This window comes from Narcine bancroftii, chromosome 9 (assembly GCF_036971445.1).
Source record: "Narcine bancroftii isolate sNarBan1 chromosome 9, sNarBan1.hap1, whole genome shotgun sequence".
Classification (NCBI taxonomy): Eukaryota; Metazoa; Chordata; class Chondrichthyes; order Torpediniformes; family Narcinidae; genus Narcine; species Narcine bancroftii.
Window position 1 is genome coordinate 89346176 of NC_091477.1, and position 20824 is coordinate 89366999.

At 40.2% G+C, this 20824-nt stretch overlaps 1 protein-coding gene across 8 annotated transcripts in view; it reads left to right on the forward strand.

The window, feature by feature from the left end:
• Window positions 1-20824, forward strand: part of schip1 (schwannomin interacting protein 1) — a 547841-nt gene that overhangs the window by 377234 nt on the left and 149783 nt on the right. For 7 of the 8 annotated variants that reach the window (XM_069896763.1, XM_069896764.1, XM_069896765.1 and 4 more), the window contains one exon: window positions 1005-1568. In XM_069896763.1, coding sequence (XP_069752864.1) covers window positions 1005-1568 — 564 coding nt within the window. Of the gene's footprint in view, window positions 1-1004; window positions 1569-20824 lie in introns of those variants that run through there. The other variant, XM_069896773.1, reaches the window with a different exon arrangement.

Here is a 20824-nt window from a genome sequence, read left to right on the forward strand (position 1 = left end):
GCATTCGTAGAGAGAAATGGTCTTGTGTTCAATCTCAGAAAAGGTCCTAATCTGAAATATTTCTTTTTGTAGGTGCTTCCTGACCCACTGAATCCCTCCAGATTCTTATTATTTAAAGAAAGTTGCATATGTTGTTCCCAAACAAATATATGTGTGTAACATATATTTGTGTGTGAATTGTATTCACAAAATATATTCATGTTGCACTTTGTTTTAAGTCGGTAATGGGGATGTAATGTGATTGTGCTGTGATCAGTAAAAAAACCTATTGTTCACAAAATTGAATGTTTAATAAGCAGTGACATAATCGTCTTCAGCACTGATAGGAATGAAAGTGTTGAAGTAAGTCTGTATCGGATTTTTTGGGTCAAATTTGGGGGGGGGTCAAGTTTTACACAGGTTATTCTTTGACTGCAGTAAGTACTTGCGTCATTCAAGGCATCGGCAGGCACCGGGTGGTATGTCTGTATTCGGGTTGTCGGGAGCTCAAATGAATGGGTGGCCAGGGGCTTGGAGAGAGACTTTGGCCAGGACAATGGGAGCTCAAATGGGTGCCAATAAAATGGGGGGGGGGGGGGGGGGTCATATGAAAACGGGCCATTTTTGGGCCAAAATGGTTGGATCGACTCTTAAGTGGTATCAACAATTATATGAGTATATACGGTAGTTAACCATTCAAAATAAGATATGCATTTTCTGCTTTAAAATATAAGTATGATGTGCATCCAAAATCTTCTGATGTTGGTGTTTATAGTATCTAATTTGTTAAATTTAGGGGAAACTTTGGTACAGGAGATCTGCAGTTTGCCATCATTTAGTGAGGATCCTGTGACTGGGGATTTGCCTCAATCACATCTCAGCATAAATGGTGGTTCTGCAGTGGAGAAACATAGCTGTTCGCCATCCATCCCAAAGTTTTTGCCAATCCAAGAAAACATTTTAATTATGAAAAGCTAACCAAAAATAATGTTCCATTGAATTGTTCTGTATTTTTTTTCCCTCAGGATTACAGGGAAGATGGTATGGATTTGGGAAGTGATTCGTGTAGTCGAACAAGTTCTGAATCGAGCTCCAACAAAGTGACACCATGTTCTGAGTGCAAATCCTCACCGAGCCTGGACCTTGCCACTTTGGGGGACTATGAAGCAGATGAGGATTATCAAGCATACAAAAAGAAGGTGATCGAAGAATGGGAAAATGAGTATGGCGATTACTCAGAGAACAATAGCTTTGTTAAAACTGCCAGCAGGAGTTTAGCTGAAGAGTTTCAAGATGTAAAGGTCATTCCTCCTGTCCCCTCTAATGTTACTCCAGGTGAAATTAAGCAAAATGGCAATGTACCACCCGCTAAAGTACGTGGCAGAGGGAATGAGACTTTTCCAAAGCTGCAAAAGACTTTTCGAATAACAAGTGGTGTTGTGGCCACTTCAGGGACTTTTGTATCAGAAGAACCTCAACTCCCAACCATGGACTGGGAGGCCCTTGAGAAACATCTTGCAGGTTTACAGTTTCAAGAGCAAGAAGCACAGAATCAAAATCCGACCCAGACAAAAGCAAACTTCACATCTGTAAGTAGTTTATTTACAAAATATTTGTACATTTGAACACTGAGCCTTGTTGGTGGTGAAGAGGGTCACCAATGTACCTGAAATTAAATGTATTCATTCTCATCACATCAGGTGCAAGTTTGCCCATGCTGTAGAAGAGGTTGGCAAGAGATGTGATGATATAAAGATCCTCAATGCAATTCTGCATTAACCAGCAAAAATTCTACAGCTTTCCAAAATAGAATAGAAGTGCATAACTATCTATAGTCTGTCTGTCTCTGCGCTGTAAATATCAGTTTGCTTGGCTTGCCTTGCCTTCAACTTTAGGTCTTGTCATAGAATGCATTGAAGAAAGAACGACATAATTCTTCCTCCAGTATCTCTTGAGTCAGGGAGGGTACGCAATCATCAGAAAAGTTACCCAGGTCAGGTTTTTGATTACTTGTCCTATTTTCTTTCATTTACTCGCAAAAGCTTCATAATTTATTTTTGACCAATAATATTATTGCTGAATGTGTCAGCATGTAGGTCACTAAACTTCAAAAACTGCAAATCACTTTCTTGACTTTCTCCTTTCTTGATGGTCATTCGATAGTAATTGATAATTTTGAGTTAATTTGAATATTGATATGCTGAGAACCAGAGCTTATTTGGCAATTCCTATCATGCTGAAGCCCATTTCAAATTCATCTTTTGAAGATATAGAACCTGAGTAGAAAGTTGCTTTTATCTCATCGTAAGCCCCTATGAGAATAGGCCCTTTCAAGCAAGGAAAATGCCCTACTTGTAAAGGCAGAGGTTCTCTGCCCTTCCGTCTAGAGACTTATCTTTCTGAATGCGCAGGGGCAGTGGATGGGAGCCGTCAGGGTAGCGGCGGGGGCAGCTGGCGGGGGGGTTCTGACGGCCTCACCAGGCCACACTCTGCAGCTCAAAACGCGACAGAACAATGGTCGTCTTCACTACCCATAATTCCCCATGCAGCTTGAACTGTTCTGGGAAACACAGAGCAGTTCCAGCTGCATGGGGGATTATGGAGGGAAGACGGTCATTGCTCTGCTGCGTACTTATGATGGGTGGCGCTATAGCACCAGTCGGCCGCCTCCATTTGCTCCGGAGGACTCTACGTGGCGCCATTCAACATGAATGTGACACTGGAGCAGCCTTTATGGCTGCTCGATGAAAAGTAAGTTTTATGTTTTCCCTCCACGCTTGTAACTGACCTCCAGGCATGAAATGGCCTAATGACAAACGAGAATGTGTTCATATTATAGAAAAAGGGTTCAATGGATGATGTGCTAACATTAAAACAGACCCTTGAACTGTTAAACATTAAGAAGTGCAAATTCCAAGGGTCTTATTGTACTCATTACTTGATCTTTAATGCCGGGTAAATCACTGTTTTATCACGTTATTTTGTGCAGATGTGAGGAGATGGTGCTTTGTCATTTGGCAGCAGTTGTCATCTGCCTCCAAAAGAGGCTCAAAAACAAAGCAGATTTGCAACTGGGAATTAATTACTAGGTCATGCTATCTGAGAGCTGGCGTTTATCAGCTTTTTGAAAATTATTTTCTAATTATTGAATTCATAAACATCACACTAAATAGAGGGTACCTCAGGCTTGTGGCAAGTTTACAATTAAACAATTGGTTTTTTTTAAGACCTCACTTTGTGAAGAGGGTTGGTGAGTGACGGTCGGCATGTCAGCATTCAAGGACTACAGAAAGAGCCAGCTTGCCACCTGACAATGACAGAGAGCAGAGAAAATCTGCAGAATTGCAAACTAGAAATAAAAGATCGTGGGAACGCTCATACTGGGTATTCTTAGCTTCTGTATAATTGAACATGTTCATGTAAGAGTTGAAAATGTCTTCTTTTGTTGGTTTCATAACCATTCAATTCTCACTATCTTGGCGTAGAGGGAAAACCATAACTAATCCTATTTACCTAAGGGAGATGCACTTTTGGCTTTGAAGTTCCACTTGGTAGATAACTCGAATGAAATCAGACTGATTATGTTGAGACATTTAATTGTGAAACACAATCTTGAATAACTAAAGGACTATTATTGTTTGTTTTAATAAAGTTATTTATAACTGACTAAACCTTTCCCAAAAATCTTGAAAAGTAAAAAAAACTATCATAAAATAGTATAATCCAAGTGATAAATGGCCACTGCCTTCAAACCTAGAAGGAGAAATTCATGTGTGTTTTAATTAGATGCATTGCACAAAGAAGATGATTAATTTTTTTGTAGCTCTCTTAAATTAAATTCATTCAAGTGATGTGAACCAGTTTTTCTCTTGGTGTGGTAAATATTGTTTACAGGAAAATGAATTGCAGAGTTTCTCTGGAGGCAGAGAGGAGATGGAAAATTTCAATGAATAATCATGATTAGGGTACTGAGAGCATTATTTGCAGAAGTATGAAATGGGTATCCCATCTGCTGACTTGATGCCTTGACAGGACAATGACCTCAAGAAATCTGCCATCTTTTGGAGTTATTGGTTGGTACTTCAGATGCAAAATAAATTATTGAAGGTCTATAATTTTAATCAGAGTGCATTGTAAAGCATGCTAACTATGTAAGGCACTCCTATTCCTGAATTATTAAATATTTAATCATTTGTATTGCAGTTTTTAAAAGTTTCAACAAAAGAAAACTGCAGGTATATTTTGGAAATTGCATTAGCCAATATTGAAAAGGTTAAAAAGATGGATTGAGTGGCGACTTGGTATTGTTGGCTGCAGAGGGCAGTGTTCACAATGTTTGTTGTACTTGCAGATTGGGTGTAATGAGATTCAAAATCTCACACTCAATCTCACTGGAAAATTCAAGTTGATAAACCCGATGCACTGCAGTGATCGTGTCTAATCACATTCATTTCAGTTAATATCTCAGGAACTACCTAATTGCAATCAGTTTTTGGAATAAAATGGAGTACACAAGAAGTACTGGAGAAACTTGGCAGATCATATAATCGACCTTTTGGGCCTGAGCCTTCTTCATGTTTTTTGCTGTCCATGGATGTAGCATGACAATTCTTGTGTACTGTATTAGACCCCAGCATCTGCATGTTTCTTGTTTACCTCCTTGGAATAAAATGGAACAGTTTATGTCTGGATGTATTTCAGTAAATATAGGGAACTCCTGGTCAGAAAGAGCTGCTGAGAAAATGGAACAATTGGATGGAATTAGTTCAACTGTGACATAAATCTACCCAGATTGATAGAACGTCATTGGCGAAAGTGTTTAAGATGAAAGAGCACAACACAAATCTAAGGCAATAGTATTCTTGGTAGGTGAAGAATTAGTTTAATTCCAATCACTACAGGTGGTAAGAAATATAATGAAGGATTTTAGGGGATTAAATTAATCAAAGTCCAAGCCTGTTATGGGAATAAGGACTAATTTTAGAACCCAGATTAATTAATCACCATAAACTTGGGATAAAGTGGTCAATAAAGACTGAAGAAGTAAGTTAATAATTGTAGGACCCAGACAAAAAAAAAGAAATTAATTCTAATCTTTTGGGGATTCTTGTGATCATTCATTGCAATTTTGTTGGAAATGTCATGTTTAAATATTCAGATGATAGAACATTTATTCATGTTGCAAGTATATTGAGTTTCCTAACAATTTGAATATTTTAAATACAGTAAATGCAAAATATAATTAAATACATATTTAAACAGTGATCTTAATTTTAAAAAAAATTTAGACAGACAGCACAGTAATAGGCCGTTTTGGTCCACGAGTCTGTGCCACCCAATCAACCTATGCCCCCAAAACATTTTGAACAGTGGGAAGAAACCAGAGTTCCCGAGGGAAACCCATGCCAACACTGGGAGAATGTACAAACTCCTTATAGACAGCGTGGGATTCGAACCATGGTCCCGATTGCTGGTGCTGTAAAGGTATGGCGCTAACTGCTATTCTAATTGTGGCATCTTCTCCACTGCCAGAGTGGGGCCCAACTTGAAGTACAGGAACAGCACCTCAATAATCTGCTTGGGCAGTCTACATCTTAATGGTATGAACATTGAATATTCCCATTTCAGGTAGCAAGCCCCCTCCTCTTATGAACTTCCATTCTTCTCCTTTCTCCTCTTAATTTTTTTAATCTACTTTCCATACCACTCCTATTCATTCTTTTCCCCCTCCATCTTTGATTCCATCATCTTCATTTTCTCTGCCTCTCCCCTTTTTCAGTTCTATCTGGTTACATTTATTACCACCATTGTTACTTTCTCTTATCAAATTCCAGTATTGGCAGCCTTCATCTTGGCACCCACCCTGCCCTGTATGATTCATCTTCTGCCACCTTTCCCTTTGTTTCTCTTGCCTCTCCCAGTGTTTCTCTGGCATCTGCCAATCAACTGCTTGTGTTCACCATCCTTCAAATGACCCTCATTCACCAATTCCCTTACTGACCCCTGCCCAACACTTCCAATCCTGTCCTCATATTATCATCTCACCTCTGCATTCCTGGCCTTCATGGCAATTATTTTTGTTCCACTAATCCTGCTTGATCTGTTGAGGTCCTCCAGCAGATTGTGTTTGCTCCAGATTCTAGCATCTGCAGTGTCTCGTGTGTCTCCTGCTTCATAACATTTTGAGCTGGTTTAATACTTTGGATTAAACTGAACCCTTCTCCATTAACAATGGTGTGAAGCAAGGCTGTGTTCTCGCACCAACCCTCTTTTCAATCTTCTTCAGCATGATGCTGAACCAAGCCATGAAAGACCCCAACAATGAAGACGCTGTTTACATCCGGTACCGCACGGATGGCAGTCTCTTCAATCTGAGGCGCCTGCAAGCTCACACCAAGACACAAGAGAAACTTGTCCGTGAACTACTCTTTGCAGACGATGCCGCTTTAGTTGCCCATTCAGAGCCAGCTCTTCAGCGCTTGACGTCCTGCTTTGCGGAAACTGCCAAAATGTTTGGCCTGGAAGTCAGCCTGAAGAAAACTGAGGTCCTCCATCAGCCAGCTCCCCACCATGACTACCAGCCCCCCCACATCTCCATCGGGCACACAAAACTCAAAACGGTCAACCAGTTTACCTATCTCGGCTGCACCATTTCATCAGATGCAAGGATCGACAATGAGATAGACAACAGACTCGCCAAGGCAAATAGCGCCTTTGGAAGACTACACAAAAGAGTCTGGAAAAACAACCAACTGAAAAACCTCACAAAGATAAGCGTATACAGAGCCGTTGTCATACCCACACTCCTGTTCGGCTCCGAATCATGGGTCCTCTACCGGCATCACCTACGGCTCCTAGAACGCTTCCACCAGCGTTGTCTCCGCTCCATCCTCAACATCCATTGGAGCGCTTTCATCCCAAACGTCGAAGTACTCGAGATGGCAGAGGTTGACAGCATCAAGTCCACGCTGCTGAAGATCCAGCTGCGCTGGATGGGTCACGTCTCCAGAATGGAGGACCATCGCCTTCCCAAGATCGTGTTATATGGCGAGCTCTCCACTGGCCACCGTGACAGAGGTGCACCAAAGAAAAGGTACAAGGACTGCCTAAAGAAATCTCTTGGTGCCTGCCACATTGACCACCGCCAGTGGGCTGATATCGCCTCAAACCGTGCATCTTGGCGCCTCACAGTTTGGCGGGCAGCAACCTCCTTTGAAGAAGACCGCAGAGCCCACCTCACTGACAAAAGGCAAAGGAGGAAAAACCCAACACCCAACCCCAACCAACCAATTTTCCCCTGCAGCCGCTGCAACCGTGTCTGCCTGTCCCGCATCGGACTTGTCAGCCACAAACGAGCCTGCAGCTGACGTGGACTTTTACCCCCTCCATAAATCTTCGTCCGCGAAGCCAAGCCAAAGAAAGAAAAAGAATACTTTGGATGTATCACTGATTCAGTAAATATTTGTTGTCCAGTATATTCCCACTTTTTTAGCATTTAGCATCCCTAATATAATTTCTTCTGGAATCTACTTTTAATGCTTAAATTTTGCATCACAATTCAATGGTCAGTCATGTTTGGCTGGCATTTTACATAGAACATTAAAACACAGTACAGGCCCTTTGGCCCACAATGTTGTGCAGACCTATAGGAAACTTCTCAAAAATCTAAACCTTCCCTACCTCATAACCTATTTTTATTTCTTCCATGACAGAATTATTGACAGATAGGATTAAATGAAAGCATTATTCATGACAAATGACTTGGGGGCACCTTTATATTGTTGGGGGTCCTTGCATCTACACTTGCTTAAGTAATTAATTCTTGTCATCTGGATATACTACTCAAGCAAATGAGGAAAAATTCCCACAGAGTATCTTCCCTTTAAAACATAAAATTAGTAAGTAATTTTAATAATAATTCCATATGGATGAAATATTTTTTGGAAATTCGTCACTAATTGTTGAACCAGCATTGTGAACATTACATTACATTAGTTCTAAAACTTGGATGTGATACATAACTTGAAAATGTAGTTTAAAAAGTGAAAAAAACCCTGACAAACCAAAAGAAAAAAGAACCAGTGAAAAGTGCAGGTTTATGGCAAATACAATTTAACACAGAGAAGTGCAAAGTGATAGTCTTGTGGAAGATGAAGGGGACGAAAAATAATAGAAATATAATTTTAAAGGTGTTGGAAGAACAGAGATCGCTGGGAGTATATGTACATCAATCTTTGAAGATGACAAGAGAAACACAAAGAGTAGCAGATGCTGAGAGTGAGTGAACTAAAAAAAAAAGCAAGAGAGAATCTCTGGCAGCGTCCCTGGAGAGAACCTGTTAATAATCATTTTATTGAGATTTTCAGGTGGCAAGATTGATTTGGGAATCTTTATTTTTTTTTTAAATTGCAGATTCCATGCAAGGTATTCGAAGAGATCAGATATACAAGTATTTGGATAGTCATGGACTGATTAGAGAAAATTGACATGATTATTTTTAACAAATCTTGGTGAGTTTTCAAGTAGGTTACCAGGAATGTTGATGAATGAAATGCTGTGGATATTGTCTATGTGGACTTTAGTAAGTCCTTTGCCAAGGTCCCACATGGGACGTTAGTTAAGAAGGTTCAGGTGCTTGGTATTCATGGTGAGGTAGTAAATCGGATTAGACTTTGGCTTTACAGGAGAAGCCAAAGAACTGTAGTGGATGGTTGCTTCTCTGAAGGGCCTATGACTAGTGGTGTGCCTCAGGTTCAATTGTTGGGTCAATTGTTGTTTGTCATCTACATCAATTATCTAAATCAGCCATTCTCAATGGGGGCACTTCGCCTCCATTGGTGTGTACAGTACATTGAAGTAAAAGACTTGCTTTCTTTTCACCTCGCATAACATCGTTTTTTTTTATGTAGTCAGTAGGAGAGAAGTAGGGAAGAAACCAAAACTTGACTGGTTTGCAGAGAAGAGGCCACATAAACTTGTGTTTAAGCCTGTCCTGCTGTCCATCATGACGCCCATGCCATGATGTCACCCCTTCATCTGTATGTTAGTAGCCATGTTAGTCTGATGGTATTAAAGAATGAGAAAGTACCACGTCTCCGAGTCCTAATTGTGTAAGTGCATACACAACAGTGGCAACGAGGAGTGAAACAAAACCAACATGTGCTCCATGCAGCAACCAGGGGAAGAAACTAAAAGGATAAAAGTTAAAGATGACTACCTAACCAGCTCCATGAGTTCCTGCCAAAAGATCAAAGCAAAAGTGTGCGTAGATGACGAAGGGAAAGTTCAGAGAATTCAATGAAGCAGATGAAAGTTGGAGTAATGACGTAGTAGAACAGTTTAACCACTACTGCGTAGCCCATAATATCATTGAAGTCTCGGTAAACTGAAAATGTGCCCTATTCCTGTTTCATGGGCTTCAAAACATTCAATTACCTTAAAACTTTGCTGTCCCTGGAGGATCCAGGGATGAAGACATACAGTGAGTTATGCACAGCACTGGGGAACCACTTCAGCCCCAGATCACCAATGATGGCAAAAAGGCAATGATTCTATGAAAGGAAACAAATGTCAAGGGAGGCAGTAAGTGAATACCTGGTAGCGTTGCATAAACTATCCAAGGACTGTCACTTTGAGCAGTTTCTGACTCAAGCACTTCAAGACAGATTGGTGATGGAGTTGTCAGATCACCAGACAAAGCAGAAATTACTGGCAATGGACGACGAAGTAACTCTTGAGATCACTTATAGAACTGCCTGCAGAAATGGTGGACAAAAATTTGGATGTGGGCCAACAAGACCTTCAGGTCAGGAGGTTTTCCCGCCAACAGTGTTTCCGTTGTGGGAAATACAATCATCACCCAGAAAACTGTTTTTTCAAAAATTCCAAATGCCACAGCTGCAACAAAAAAAAGGACAGATCAAAGCAATGTCCAATGAAAGAAACAGTGAAACGCAACTGGACTCAAAATGCTGGTAACCACCCAACCGAAGTCAAAGCGCTAGTAGAGAGAGAGAGAACAGCCATAGCAACAAAGACAACACCCAGCCAGAACTCAACCAGATCCTCAATGTCCACACCATGGTCTTCCAACAAGGATTGGGAAAGATCAAAGGGGTTCAAGCCAAACTGCAATTAAAAGAGAATATGGAACCAAAGTTCATCAAAGCCAGAACAGTCCCATTTGCAATGAAAGGAAAAATTGAAGCTGAGTTAAACAGATTAAAAGTTGAAGGCATATTAGAACCAGTGATTGGGCAGCCCCCATCGTACCTGGATGCAAAGCAAACGGTGAGATTTGTTTTGGCGGCTGTTACAAAGTCACCATCAACCAGCCACTAAAAGTACCAGAACACCCCATGCCCAAAGCAGAAGAACTATTCCAAGCACTAAATGGAGGGCAAAAGTTCACAAAACTAGATTTGTCACAGGCATACCAATGAATAGAGTTGGATAAAGAATGAAGACAATATGTGACAATCAATACTTACCTGGGACTTTTCACCAATACATGCATGCCATACGGAATCTGAGCAGCACTTGCAATTTCCACCCCCCCCCCCCTCCTCCCAAGCTACAATGGACAAATTATTACACTGAAAACCAGTGGGCTGTTACTTTGATATCATCATCAAGGGCTGAAACAACAGAGAACACTTACAAAACTTGAAAATGTCCTAAGCAGACTACAACAGGACATCGTATGATTACGACAGTCTAAGTGTGTCTTCATGCTGCTTGGGATTTACAATCAGAGGGGGTACGAATGGATCCAGAGGCCACAGAAGCCATTCACAAAGCCCCATATCCAACCAATGAGTTGGAATTACAGTCCTTTCTAGGGCTTACAAATCACTATTGGAAACATATCCCTAACCTGTCTAAACGATGCACCCCTACACCCCCCAAACCGCTTACTCAATAAAGATGAAAAATGGCTCTGGAATATGGAAACTTAAAACAAAGTTGATCGACTAAAAGAAATATTAACATCAACAAATGAGGTTCTGATCCACTACGACCCAAACGAGGAAGTGATTCTAGCCGTGGATGCTTCACCAGTAGGACTGGGAGCAGTATTGTTCCAAATCTCAGAGAAGGGTGAGAAACCAGTGGCATGTGCTTCGCAGACACTAACTGCAAGCGAACACAATTACGCACAACTGGAAAAAGAAGGATTAGCAATAATTTTTGGTGTTAGAAGATTCTCCCAATATCTCTATGGAAGAACTTTCACCTTAACCACTGACAACAAACCTCTATGTTTGATTCTGGGCCCCCACAAAGGGATACCAATATAAGCAGCAGCCAGAATTTAAAGATGGGCCATGCTACTAGCCACATACAACTGCAAAGTAAAACATAAACTGGGAACACTCAACAGCCATGCGGATGCCTTGTCATGCTTACCACTACCCAAAACTGAACGAAAAGAAATTATTAAATGGACATCAGATGCAGCATCCATCAACCAAGAACAACTACAACAACTGCCCATTACAGCCCAGATGATCGTCAAAGAAATCCGAAAGGAGGCAATGTTAAGCAAAGTCTTATACTTCACCCTTCATGGATGGACCAGAATCTGAGGTCCTACCATAAGTCCTGAAAGCTTACTTCACACACTGCCATAAACTATCAGTTGAAGAAGGATGTTTACTTTGGGGTACCCGTACAATTATCCTGGCCAAATAGCAAAACACTATATTATCAGAGCTGCACCACAACCATCCAGGAAGGGTACGAATGAAAGCACTGGCCCAGGTGCATGTTTGATGGCCATCAATAGACAGATATTGAAACAACAGTGAGAGAATGGAAAATATGTCAGTCAATGCAGCCAAAAATGCCGCAAGCCAAAGCTAACCCATGGAAATGGCCTTCCAGACCCTGGCATCGGATTCACGCAGACTTCGTGAGGCCATTCATGGGAGAGACTTCCCTGAAAATGGCGTCAAAAGTAGATAAGGATGTAAGGTCTCATTGGCCTTCATAAATCAAAGTCTTGAGTATCAGGTGTTAGGATATTATGGTAAAGTTGTATGAGGTATTGATGAGGCCAAATTTGGAGTATTGTGTACATATCTAGTCATCTAATTACAGGAAAGATATTATTAATAGCATTGAAAGAGTGCAGAGAATATTTACTCAGATGTTGCTGGGACTTGAGGAGCTGAGATACATGGAAAGGTTAAACAGACTAGAAATGTATTCCCTGGAGTGCAGAAGAATGAGAGGAGATTTGATAAAGGTATACAAAATTATGATGGGTATAGATAGAGTAAATGCAAATGGGCATTTTCCACTGAGTTTAGGTGAGATACGAACCAGAGGACATGGGTTAAGGGTGAAGGGGGAGATGTTTAGTTGGAACATTAGGGGAAATTTCTTCACACAAAAAGTGGTGGGAGCTGGCAGCTGAAATGGTGAATGCGAGCTCAATTTTAACATTTAAGAAAAATTTGGACAGGTACGTGGATGGGAGGGAAATGGAACAACGTGGAATGGGTACAGGTCAGTGGGACTAGGCAGAATAATAATTCAGCAGAGTAAAAGGGCTGAAGGGCCTGTTTTCTGTGCTCTGATGTTCTATGCTATTTACAGTATTTTTTAAAATTTTTAATGTAGAAAATAGTAATTGGACTTAATAAATTGAGGCATTGTCCAAAAAAGCGGTGTTAATTGCTAACCAATTGGTTTGGTTGTAATTGGGATGTTTTACCCTATTGTGATTTCTGCAGTGTAGAAGAGCTCACTGCTCGATGAGAAGGATATTAAAGTGCAAGAGAAGATGTAGATAGAATGTAGTAAAACATTTCTGGGATAAGGGATTTTTGTTAGTTGGGTGGATTGAAATTGATAGGATTGTTGTTTTTCCAAACAGGGAAGGTGAACAGTATTATTGTTCAGGTGTTCAAATAATTGAGGATCTATTCAAGACAAAGGAATTGTTCCCTTTGACTCCAGGTCTGAAATCCAGAGAATGCATTGACTACGATTGGCGGAAGAACCAGTGTAATGTGCAAAACTCTTTTACTTGATTCATCAAAATGTGAAGTTTTCTACCTGAAAGGATAAAGGAAGCAGATTCAGCTCTTGCTGTCAAAAGACAATTCGATAACAACAGGGGAAAACCAGGGTATTAGATCAAATGAATTGCTTTTGCAGAGTTTGTGTGGATTGATGGACTGAATGGCTTTCTTCCATCTTATTCTTATCCTAATGTTGTTCGGACTCTGTGTTGCTGTTCCTATAGTGAAATGTTCAGTAGTATTAGAGAGGATTAAAAAATTGAAATTTTGTTTCACCTTCCTCCATCCCCACATTCTGCTATATGCAGAATGCTAATGTGGGAGCCATGAGCACATGTATTTAATTGAACAAAAATATATTTGCATGCATGCAATGTCATTGAAATGCAGAATCGGACTTCTGTTTCGTTTTGCATTATGTGCTAATGCATTTTAAATTTGTTATATGGTTTTATTCTGCGAGGTTCCATAGAGAGCTATGTGGCTAGTTGGCCATCAGGTCCTAGCATTCTAGTTTAATTTGGCACATTTATGAGCTATATACAGTAGAATGGAAAATTATTTTGTGTTCAATTAGTCTTAGCTTCAGATAAGACTGTTACTGCCTAATGAACCATTATTTGGTTAAGAGGATTCTATTCCAGTTATATTAAGTTTATAATTAGCCTGAATTACTTCCTTGCATTTATGAATGAGGGAATATTTCATATTACTTTTCCCTCACTGTGAAATACACCATGAATTTAATTATCAAGTGAAAGAAGTGATGGTTTCAAGCCTATTCCCATTCACCCATTCAAACTTAATTTGAAATAGTGGATTTAATCATCATTGTGTTTCTCATCAGTGTTGTCACTTTATCGTGGAAGTTTGCTTAATCTTGCAATGAGGATATCCTGAGTTTCCAACAAGTAATGCAGAAATTGCAAATGTATTTCTCTGGGGATGTCCTTCATTTCTTGGATTTTAAAACGAACTTGCATTCAAAAGCAGCACATACAAAGTGAAGTTGGCTGGAAATGGTTTAAAAAAAAAGAGCGAAACAAGAATTGTGGGATAGTTTAATGAGCTTTATTCCTGAGAATTTACTGATTTCTAAGTAGTATGGTTGGGAAATGAGCTTGCTGATATAATATCAGTGCAATAATGTAGACAAGTAGTGTCAGGATAAATGATTACTTCTTACTGAGTAATGCAGCAGGCTTCAGAGTAAAAGTGCCTACTCTTGATTCTATTTGTTAAATTCTAAAATCCAAAGTTAATGTTGGTGAGTGCCTTCTGCCTTAACATATTATCGTAACATCGATTTTATTTATAACAACATCAGTATTATTGCTTTGCATGGATCAAACATGAAATAAGTTTACAGAGATTTGTAGAATGTTCTGAGACCTGTAAGTGAGTGGCATTGATGGTCAGTATTTTCTATTTATTTATATGGAATCCTACAGCACCGAAAAAGCCTTTCAACTTTGTCCATGCTGACTTCCAGTAGTCCCATAATCCTTATGTATGGACCTTGCACTGTTTGCACCTTAATGACATAATCACTTCAGCTGGATGATCAGAACTGTTCACAACACTTAAGGTGTGGTCCTACCAATATCTTACACAGTTGTAACATGACATTCCAGCTCCTGTACTCAATGACCTGAATGATGAAAGCAAGCAGGCCAAATACTTTTGACACCAACCATATGTGTCATCGATTTCAAAGAACTATGTACATGCACCCCTATATATCTTGGGCCCTGCCATTTGTAATGATAGTGATCATGTTTGCATGGCCACTACTAAGGCCTTAATTATACTTCCCGTTTGATTATACTTGGCTGCCAGCAGGTGGTTGACACACAGAGCAAGACACAGTATTTTATCTGTAATGGAGGCTTGCAACTTCATGGCATGCCTCATGGTGCTGTTTACAACAACTTTAAAATAAAGAGCCTTTTATTTCATCTACATATTGCCTAAGAACTTTCACATACGAATACAAGATGAAACATGGTGTCAAAAGTGGGATGAAGAAAATTAGAAGGAAAATCTAAAGTCAGCAATTGATCAGTAAAGAGAAGCTAACAAAGAGAAAAATGGAAGGATTACATCCACCAGCAAAACTTCAGCTGACAGGTAATGTGGCTGAAAATTGGAACATATTTAAATAGCATTTTGGATTTATCTAGTGGCAGTCAGTGCTGACAAAAAAGTGATAAAGTGAAAGTGTGGGTGATGAAGCTCTGGAGGTGTTTAATAACTTCACATTTGTTGCTGAAGGAGATAAAATGAAACTGGAAAACATAATGGAACAGTTTGAAGCATATTGCATACCTAAATAATGTGACATTTAAGAGGCATACATTTTTCACATGTATACTGAAAATGGAAGAAAGTATTGATCAGTATGTGACTGAATTGAGAAATAGAACCAAAACGTGTGAATTTGATGGACTGATCAATTTGCTGATAAAAAGACAGACTTGTGTGTGATATTCCAGATAATAGTCTAAGGGAAAGACTGCTAAGAGAGTAAAATCTAGACCTGGAAAAAGCCATAGCACTCTGTAGGGCTACAGAAACTGTAAAAACGCAGGCAAAAGAGCTGTTCAGTGAAACTAGCTGCAAGGTGGATGCAGTGAGCAAGATCAGATTTTAACAGTGGAAAGGGAGGCGTGGCCAGCAAGCAAAAATGAAAGGGGCTATCGAAAGCAATGTCGTCGATGCGGCACACAATACCTACCAAAAAGTGTTCAGCATATGGTAAAACATGCTATATGTGCAACAAAAGCAACCATTAGGTCTGTTGCTGTAGGAACCAAGTGCAAAACAAAAGCAAGGTTCATGCAGTAAATGGAAAGGAGATAGAGGAATTCTATGTAGATGTGACTGAAACCAAGAAAGAAAAGAGACAGGATGTTGAGATTAAAAGTGAATGACATGTACATTTCAGTTAAATTGGATACTGGAGCACACATTAATGTAATATCAGAGACTGATTTTAAGAAGATCAAAGATGAATGGAACAAAAGTGAAAGTGACAGGATATTCAGGTACTGATATACCAGTGCAAGGAGAATGCATGGTCAAAGTGAAACACAAAGATAAAGAGCACATGCTCGCACTCATCATGGTACCAAAGGATGTACAGGCCATACTAGGTTTAACAGCCTGTGAGAAACTAAACCTGGTTTTAAAAAAAAAAGTCCTTGTTGTGGAAAACAAAGGAGAGACGGTCTATGATGAACTCATGCAAAAGTACAATGACCTATTTCAGGGTCTAGGCTGCCTTCCAGGAGAACACATGGTCAGAGTGGATAAATGTGTGCCACCGATAATATATTTAAGCAGAAAAGTTCAATTTGCACTTCAAAAGCAACTAAAGGCAGAGTTGGACAGGATGGAAAGCCTGAATGTGATTCAGAAGATAGATGAGCCAATGGAGTGAGTGAGTTCACTTGTCATTGTGGACAAAAAGAATAGAAAACTTAGAATTTTCCTGGATCCAAGAGATCTAAACAGAGCAATAAAGAGAGAACCCTTTAAGCTTCTGACATGTGAAGAAATCATGTCACAGTTTACAAATGCAAAGTTTTTCAGCAAGTTAGATGCATCATCAGGATTTTGGCAGTTAAAATTGGATGAAGCAAGTTCAAGACTCTGCACATTCAATAGTCCATTTGGCAGATACAGATTCCAAAGGTTACCATTCGGAATTGCCTCAGCTCCTCAAGTGTATCACAAAACTATCCATATAGTCTATGAGCACCTGGACGGAGTTAACACATCAATGGATGACATCATAGTATGGGGAACCATGAGAATGGAGTATGATAAAAGACTAAGGAAAGTGCTGGAAGTAATAAGGAAAGCAAACAGAAGCTGAATAGAGTGAAATATCAGCTCGAGGTGACAGAAATAACATTTGTCGGAGATATTATTGGCAGTGAGGGCATCAGACCAGATCCCAGAAAGGAGTCTGCCCTTGGGAACATGCCAAGACCATAATGTGAAAAGGATGTATAGAAGTTGAATGGAATGGTGAACTATATGGGTAACTTCATACCAACCTCTCAGAAAAGATGGCTCCATTGAGAAGACGAACAGAAAAGAACATTGAATGGGAGTGGGATCATGAGCACGAAAAGTCATGGAGGGAACTTAAGAAACTGCTCACAGAGGAACCAGTCCTGAGGTTTTACAACCCAGTGAGACCCATCAAGATATCATCAGACGCATCACATAGTGGGCTCGGTGCAGCTCTTCTGCAAAAAATACAATGACTGGCACCCATTGCGTATGCACCATGCTCAATGACAGACACGATACGCTAAAATTGAAAAGGAGCTGCTCAGCATCACATACGCCTGTTAAAGATTTCATCAGTTTGTGTCAGGACAAGCAATCAGTGTGAAGACTGACCATATGCCCTTGATTGCATTGTTCCAAAAACCATTAAGTGAATGTCCATTTGGAAGACAAAGAATGATGATTAGTCTGCAGTGAATTTAGCATACACTCCAGGTAAACTAATGTACACAGCAGTTACATTGTCTAGAGCTGTTGACACGAGAGATGACACCAAAATGGATGAAGACGTGAATGCTTTCATATCAGATGCAAAAATGGAGCTCATACACTCAGACAAACAAAGATGAAACACTGAGACAACTGAGAAAAAACATTTTGGATGGATGGCCCAACATGAAGCAGGACTGCTCACCTGGCATTTCAGAATACTGAACTGCAGGGTGGAACTATCAGTGGTTTAAGACATTATCTACAAAGGAAGCAAAATCCTTATCCCAAAGAGTCTGAGAAAAGAGATGCTAAAAAGGATCCATGGAGGACATCTCAGATTTGAAAAGTTAAGAAAAGAGCATGAGAGTTGATGCACTGGCCAAGAATCAACAATGATATAACAAATGAAGTATCAAACTGTACAATATTGTCGGAAATATCAAGCAAGCAATCCTGCAGAACCACTAAACCCACATCCCACACCATACAGCCCTTACCAGAAGGTAGGCACTGACCTATTCAAATGTCAAGGGAAGGACTACCTTGTAGTCACAGACTTTTACTCCCTGTATCCAGAGATGTGTAGACTGAACACCACCACTGCAGATGCTGTAATAACAGATATGAAAGCGATGTTCTCCAGACATCGTGTGGCAAGCGAGGTCTTCACAGACAATGGACCCCAGTTTTGCAATTTAAAGTTTTGACATTTTGCCAAAGAGTGGGACTTTGTACACATCAATCATTATTTTCCACAGTCCAATAGTCTATTGGAAAAATCAGTACAGACAGTGAAAAGACTGATGAACAAGGCAAAAGACCATGGAACAGACTTTTACCAGAGCATGCTAGTATACTGCACAAGGCAGCTCGAGTGTGGTATGTCACCAGCACAACTCCTATGGGACGTAGGCTAAGATCAAACCTACCCATTCAGAACCTCCTAAAAGCAAAAGAGGGGGAGAAAGTGAGGATGTTCAAAGAACAACAGAAAGAAAAGCAAAAGTATTACTTAGACAGAAGAACAAAAAATCTACCAGAACTCCACACTGGTGACCAAGTAAGGCTAAAAGACAAAACAAACTTATGGACTCAGAGGGGAACTGTCCTTAGTGAAGTCCAACCAAGATCATACACCATTCAGACAGATGAAGGCGCTGTTCTGTGAAGAAATCGTAGAGATCTTCAAATGGAACCAGCTATAGTAGATGGAAAGATGGATACTGTTGAATAACCTGAATACACAGCTGAGAAGACATCATTTGAGACAACAGCTGACATTCAAGGACAATCAATCAGGAGATTGTCAAGACATGTGAATCCTCCTAAGGGACTCAGAGCAAGTTTAAGGACTCCTGATATAGAATGAAGTAGTTATCATTTTTGAACCCAGACAGCAGGCTGAAAATTAACTGAATTTTTAAATTGCCATTTTCAAGTTCATTTATTGTCATCTGATTGTAAAAGCGCACACACATAGCTACACCCACACAAATATTTAAATAAATAATAAATAGAGTTGTTCAGCAGTCTCACTACCTATGTGAAGAAGCTTTTTCTCAGCCTGGTGGTTCTGGCTTTATTACTTCTCTATCTCTTTCCCAATGGGTGTAGCTAGATGATGCCATGTGTGGGCTGCTAGGGACCCTAAATGATTTTGAGCCTTCTTCAGACAATGATCCTGGTAGATCACATCTATTTGGTGGGGGTGGGGGTGGGGGGGGGGGGGGAAATGATGGGAAAGAGGGAGGGAAACCACAGTGATCCTCTCTGATGCTCTCATGGTCTTGTGAATTGACCTCCATTCCAATGCTCTACATCAACTGTACCACACTGTGATGTAGGTGTTGCACCTTCCTCACAAGTGAAGTGATGATGGGTGTCCAGGATGGTTCACTTCTTAACTGGACTCCAAGGAACTTGATACTCTCTACCCTCTCCAGTACCAATGTATTAATGTGTTGTTGAGGATAGGTCATCCCTGATCCTCCTGAAATCCACAATTATCTCCTTTGTCTTATCCATAGTGAGACTCGGGTGGTTATTTTTGCACCATTTCAAGAGATTTTCCACCTCTTTGTAGTGTGACTCATTGCTGATGAGGCAGTTACTAGCCTCTTTCACATTTGCATCCCACTAAATTGGCCGTTCAGTGTCCTGGGGTTTGGCTTTTCACACTTGACCAGTCCTAACTGGGATGCAGAATGCTTTCACACTTGCAAGGAGCCATCCCCTGGGTTAGGACTGTTCTACTGGTGACATCATAATGCATCGAGCGATGTGGACTTGCCCTAAATTTTGATCAATGTATTATGATCTTGTATTTGAACAAAATTAATCATCTCTAATAACATAATTAAACTTTATGTTCAACACAATGTGAGCCCTTCAGCCCCTGTTGTTATTGTGCTGACCTATATAAACCTTTATAAAGACCATGGGAAAGTGCTAGTAATAAATAGCAATAATGGACAATTTTTAAACAGGGTGGGAAAGTTGGTAGCGCTTTAGCACACAACTTCTATAGTGTGAGGAAGTTGGTATCACTATAGCATTCAATTTATACAACGTGGGAAAGTTAATAGCGTTATAGCACACAATTTATATAGTGTAGGAAAGTTGGTAGCACTATCACATAAAATTTATAAATGCCGTTGCAAAAAGTGATGGCGAACCTGCCCTCCCAGAATGCCATGCGGCAGAGAAAGGGCTGTATGCCTGACTGCATTCTGGGAAGTCAGGTCTTTTTTTTCCCCCACGATCTTTATAAATTGTGCATTATAGCACTACCAATTTTTCCCACTCTTTAAATATTGTCCATTATTGCTATTTATTCTCTCTCTCTCTCTCTCTCTTCCCTCCCCCTCCCCCACCAACTGTGACTTTCCCATGACAAAGTTTATACCTTCATTTTAATTTTTTCTTCCTTCATGTTCCTGCACTCACTCAAAAACTTGGGTAATTTCAATCCCACTCTGCAATTACCCATTTAACACTTGCCTGATGCAACACTACCATCTGCAGATGCCAGGGATTGTACTAGGAGTTGAGGCCATCAATCTCCGGCATGAGATGACATCAACTGACGCTGGTGTTGAGCTGATCTTTCTTTCACACTTCAAAGGCCGATTGGCTGTTAATTCCTTGGATCACCTGCAAGTGTGAAAGGGCTTTTGTTGTGTCATCTGCAAGCTTGATGACTCTGGAGCTGGATCTGACATTGCAGTTGTGAATCAGTAGCTTGAGCAGGAGTGGGTTCAGCACAGAAGTCTGAGGTGCTCTCATTCAATGCTTTGCTG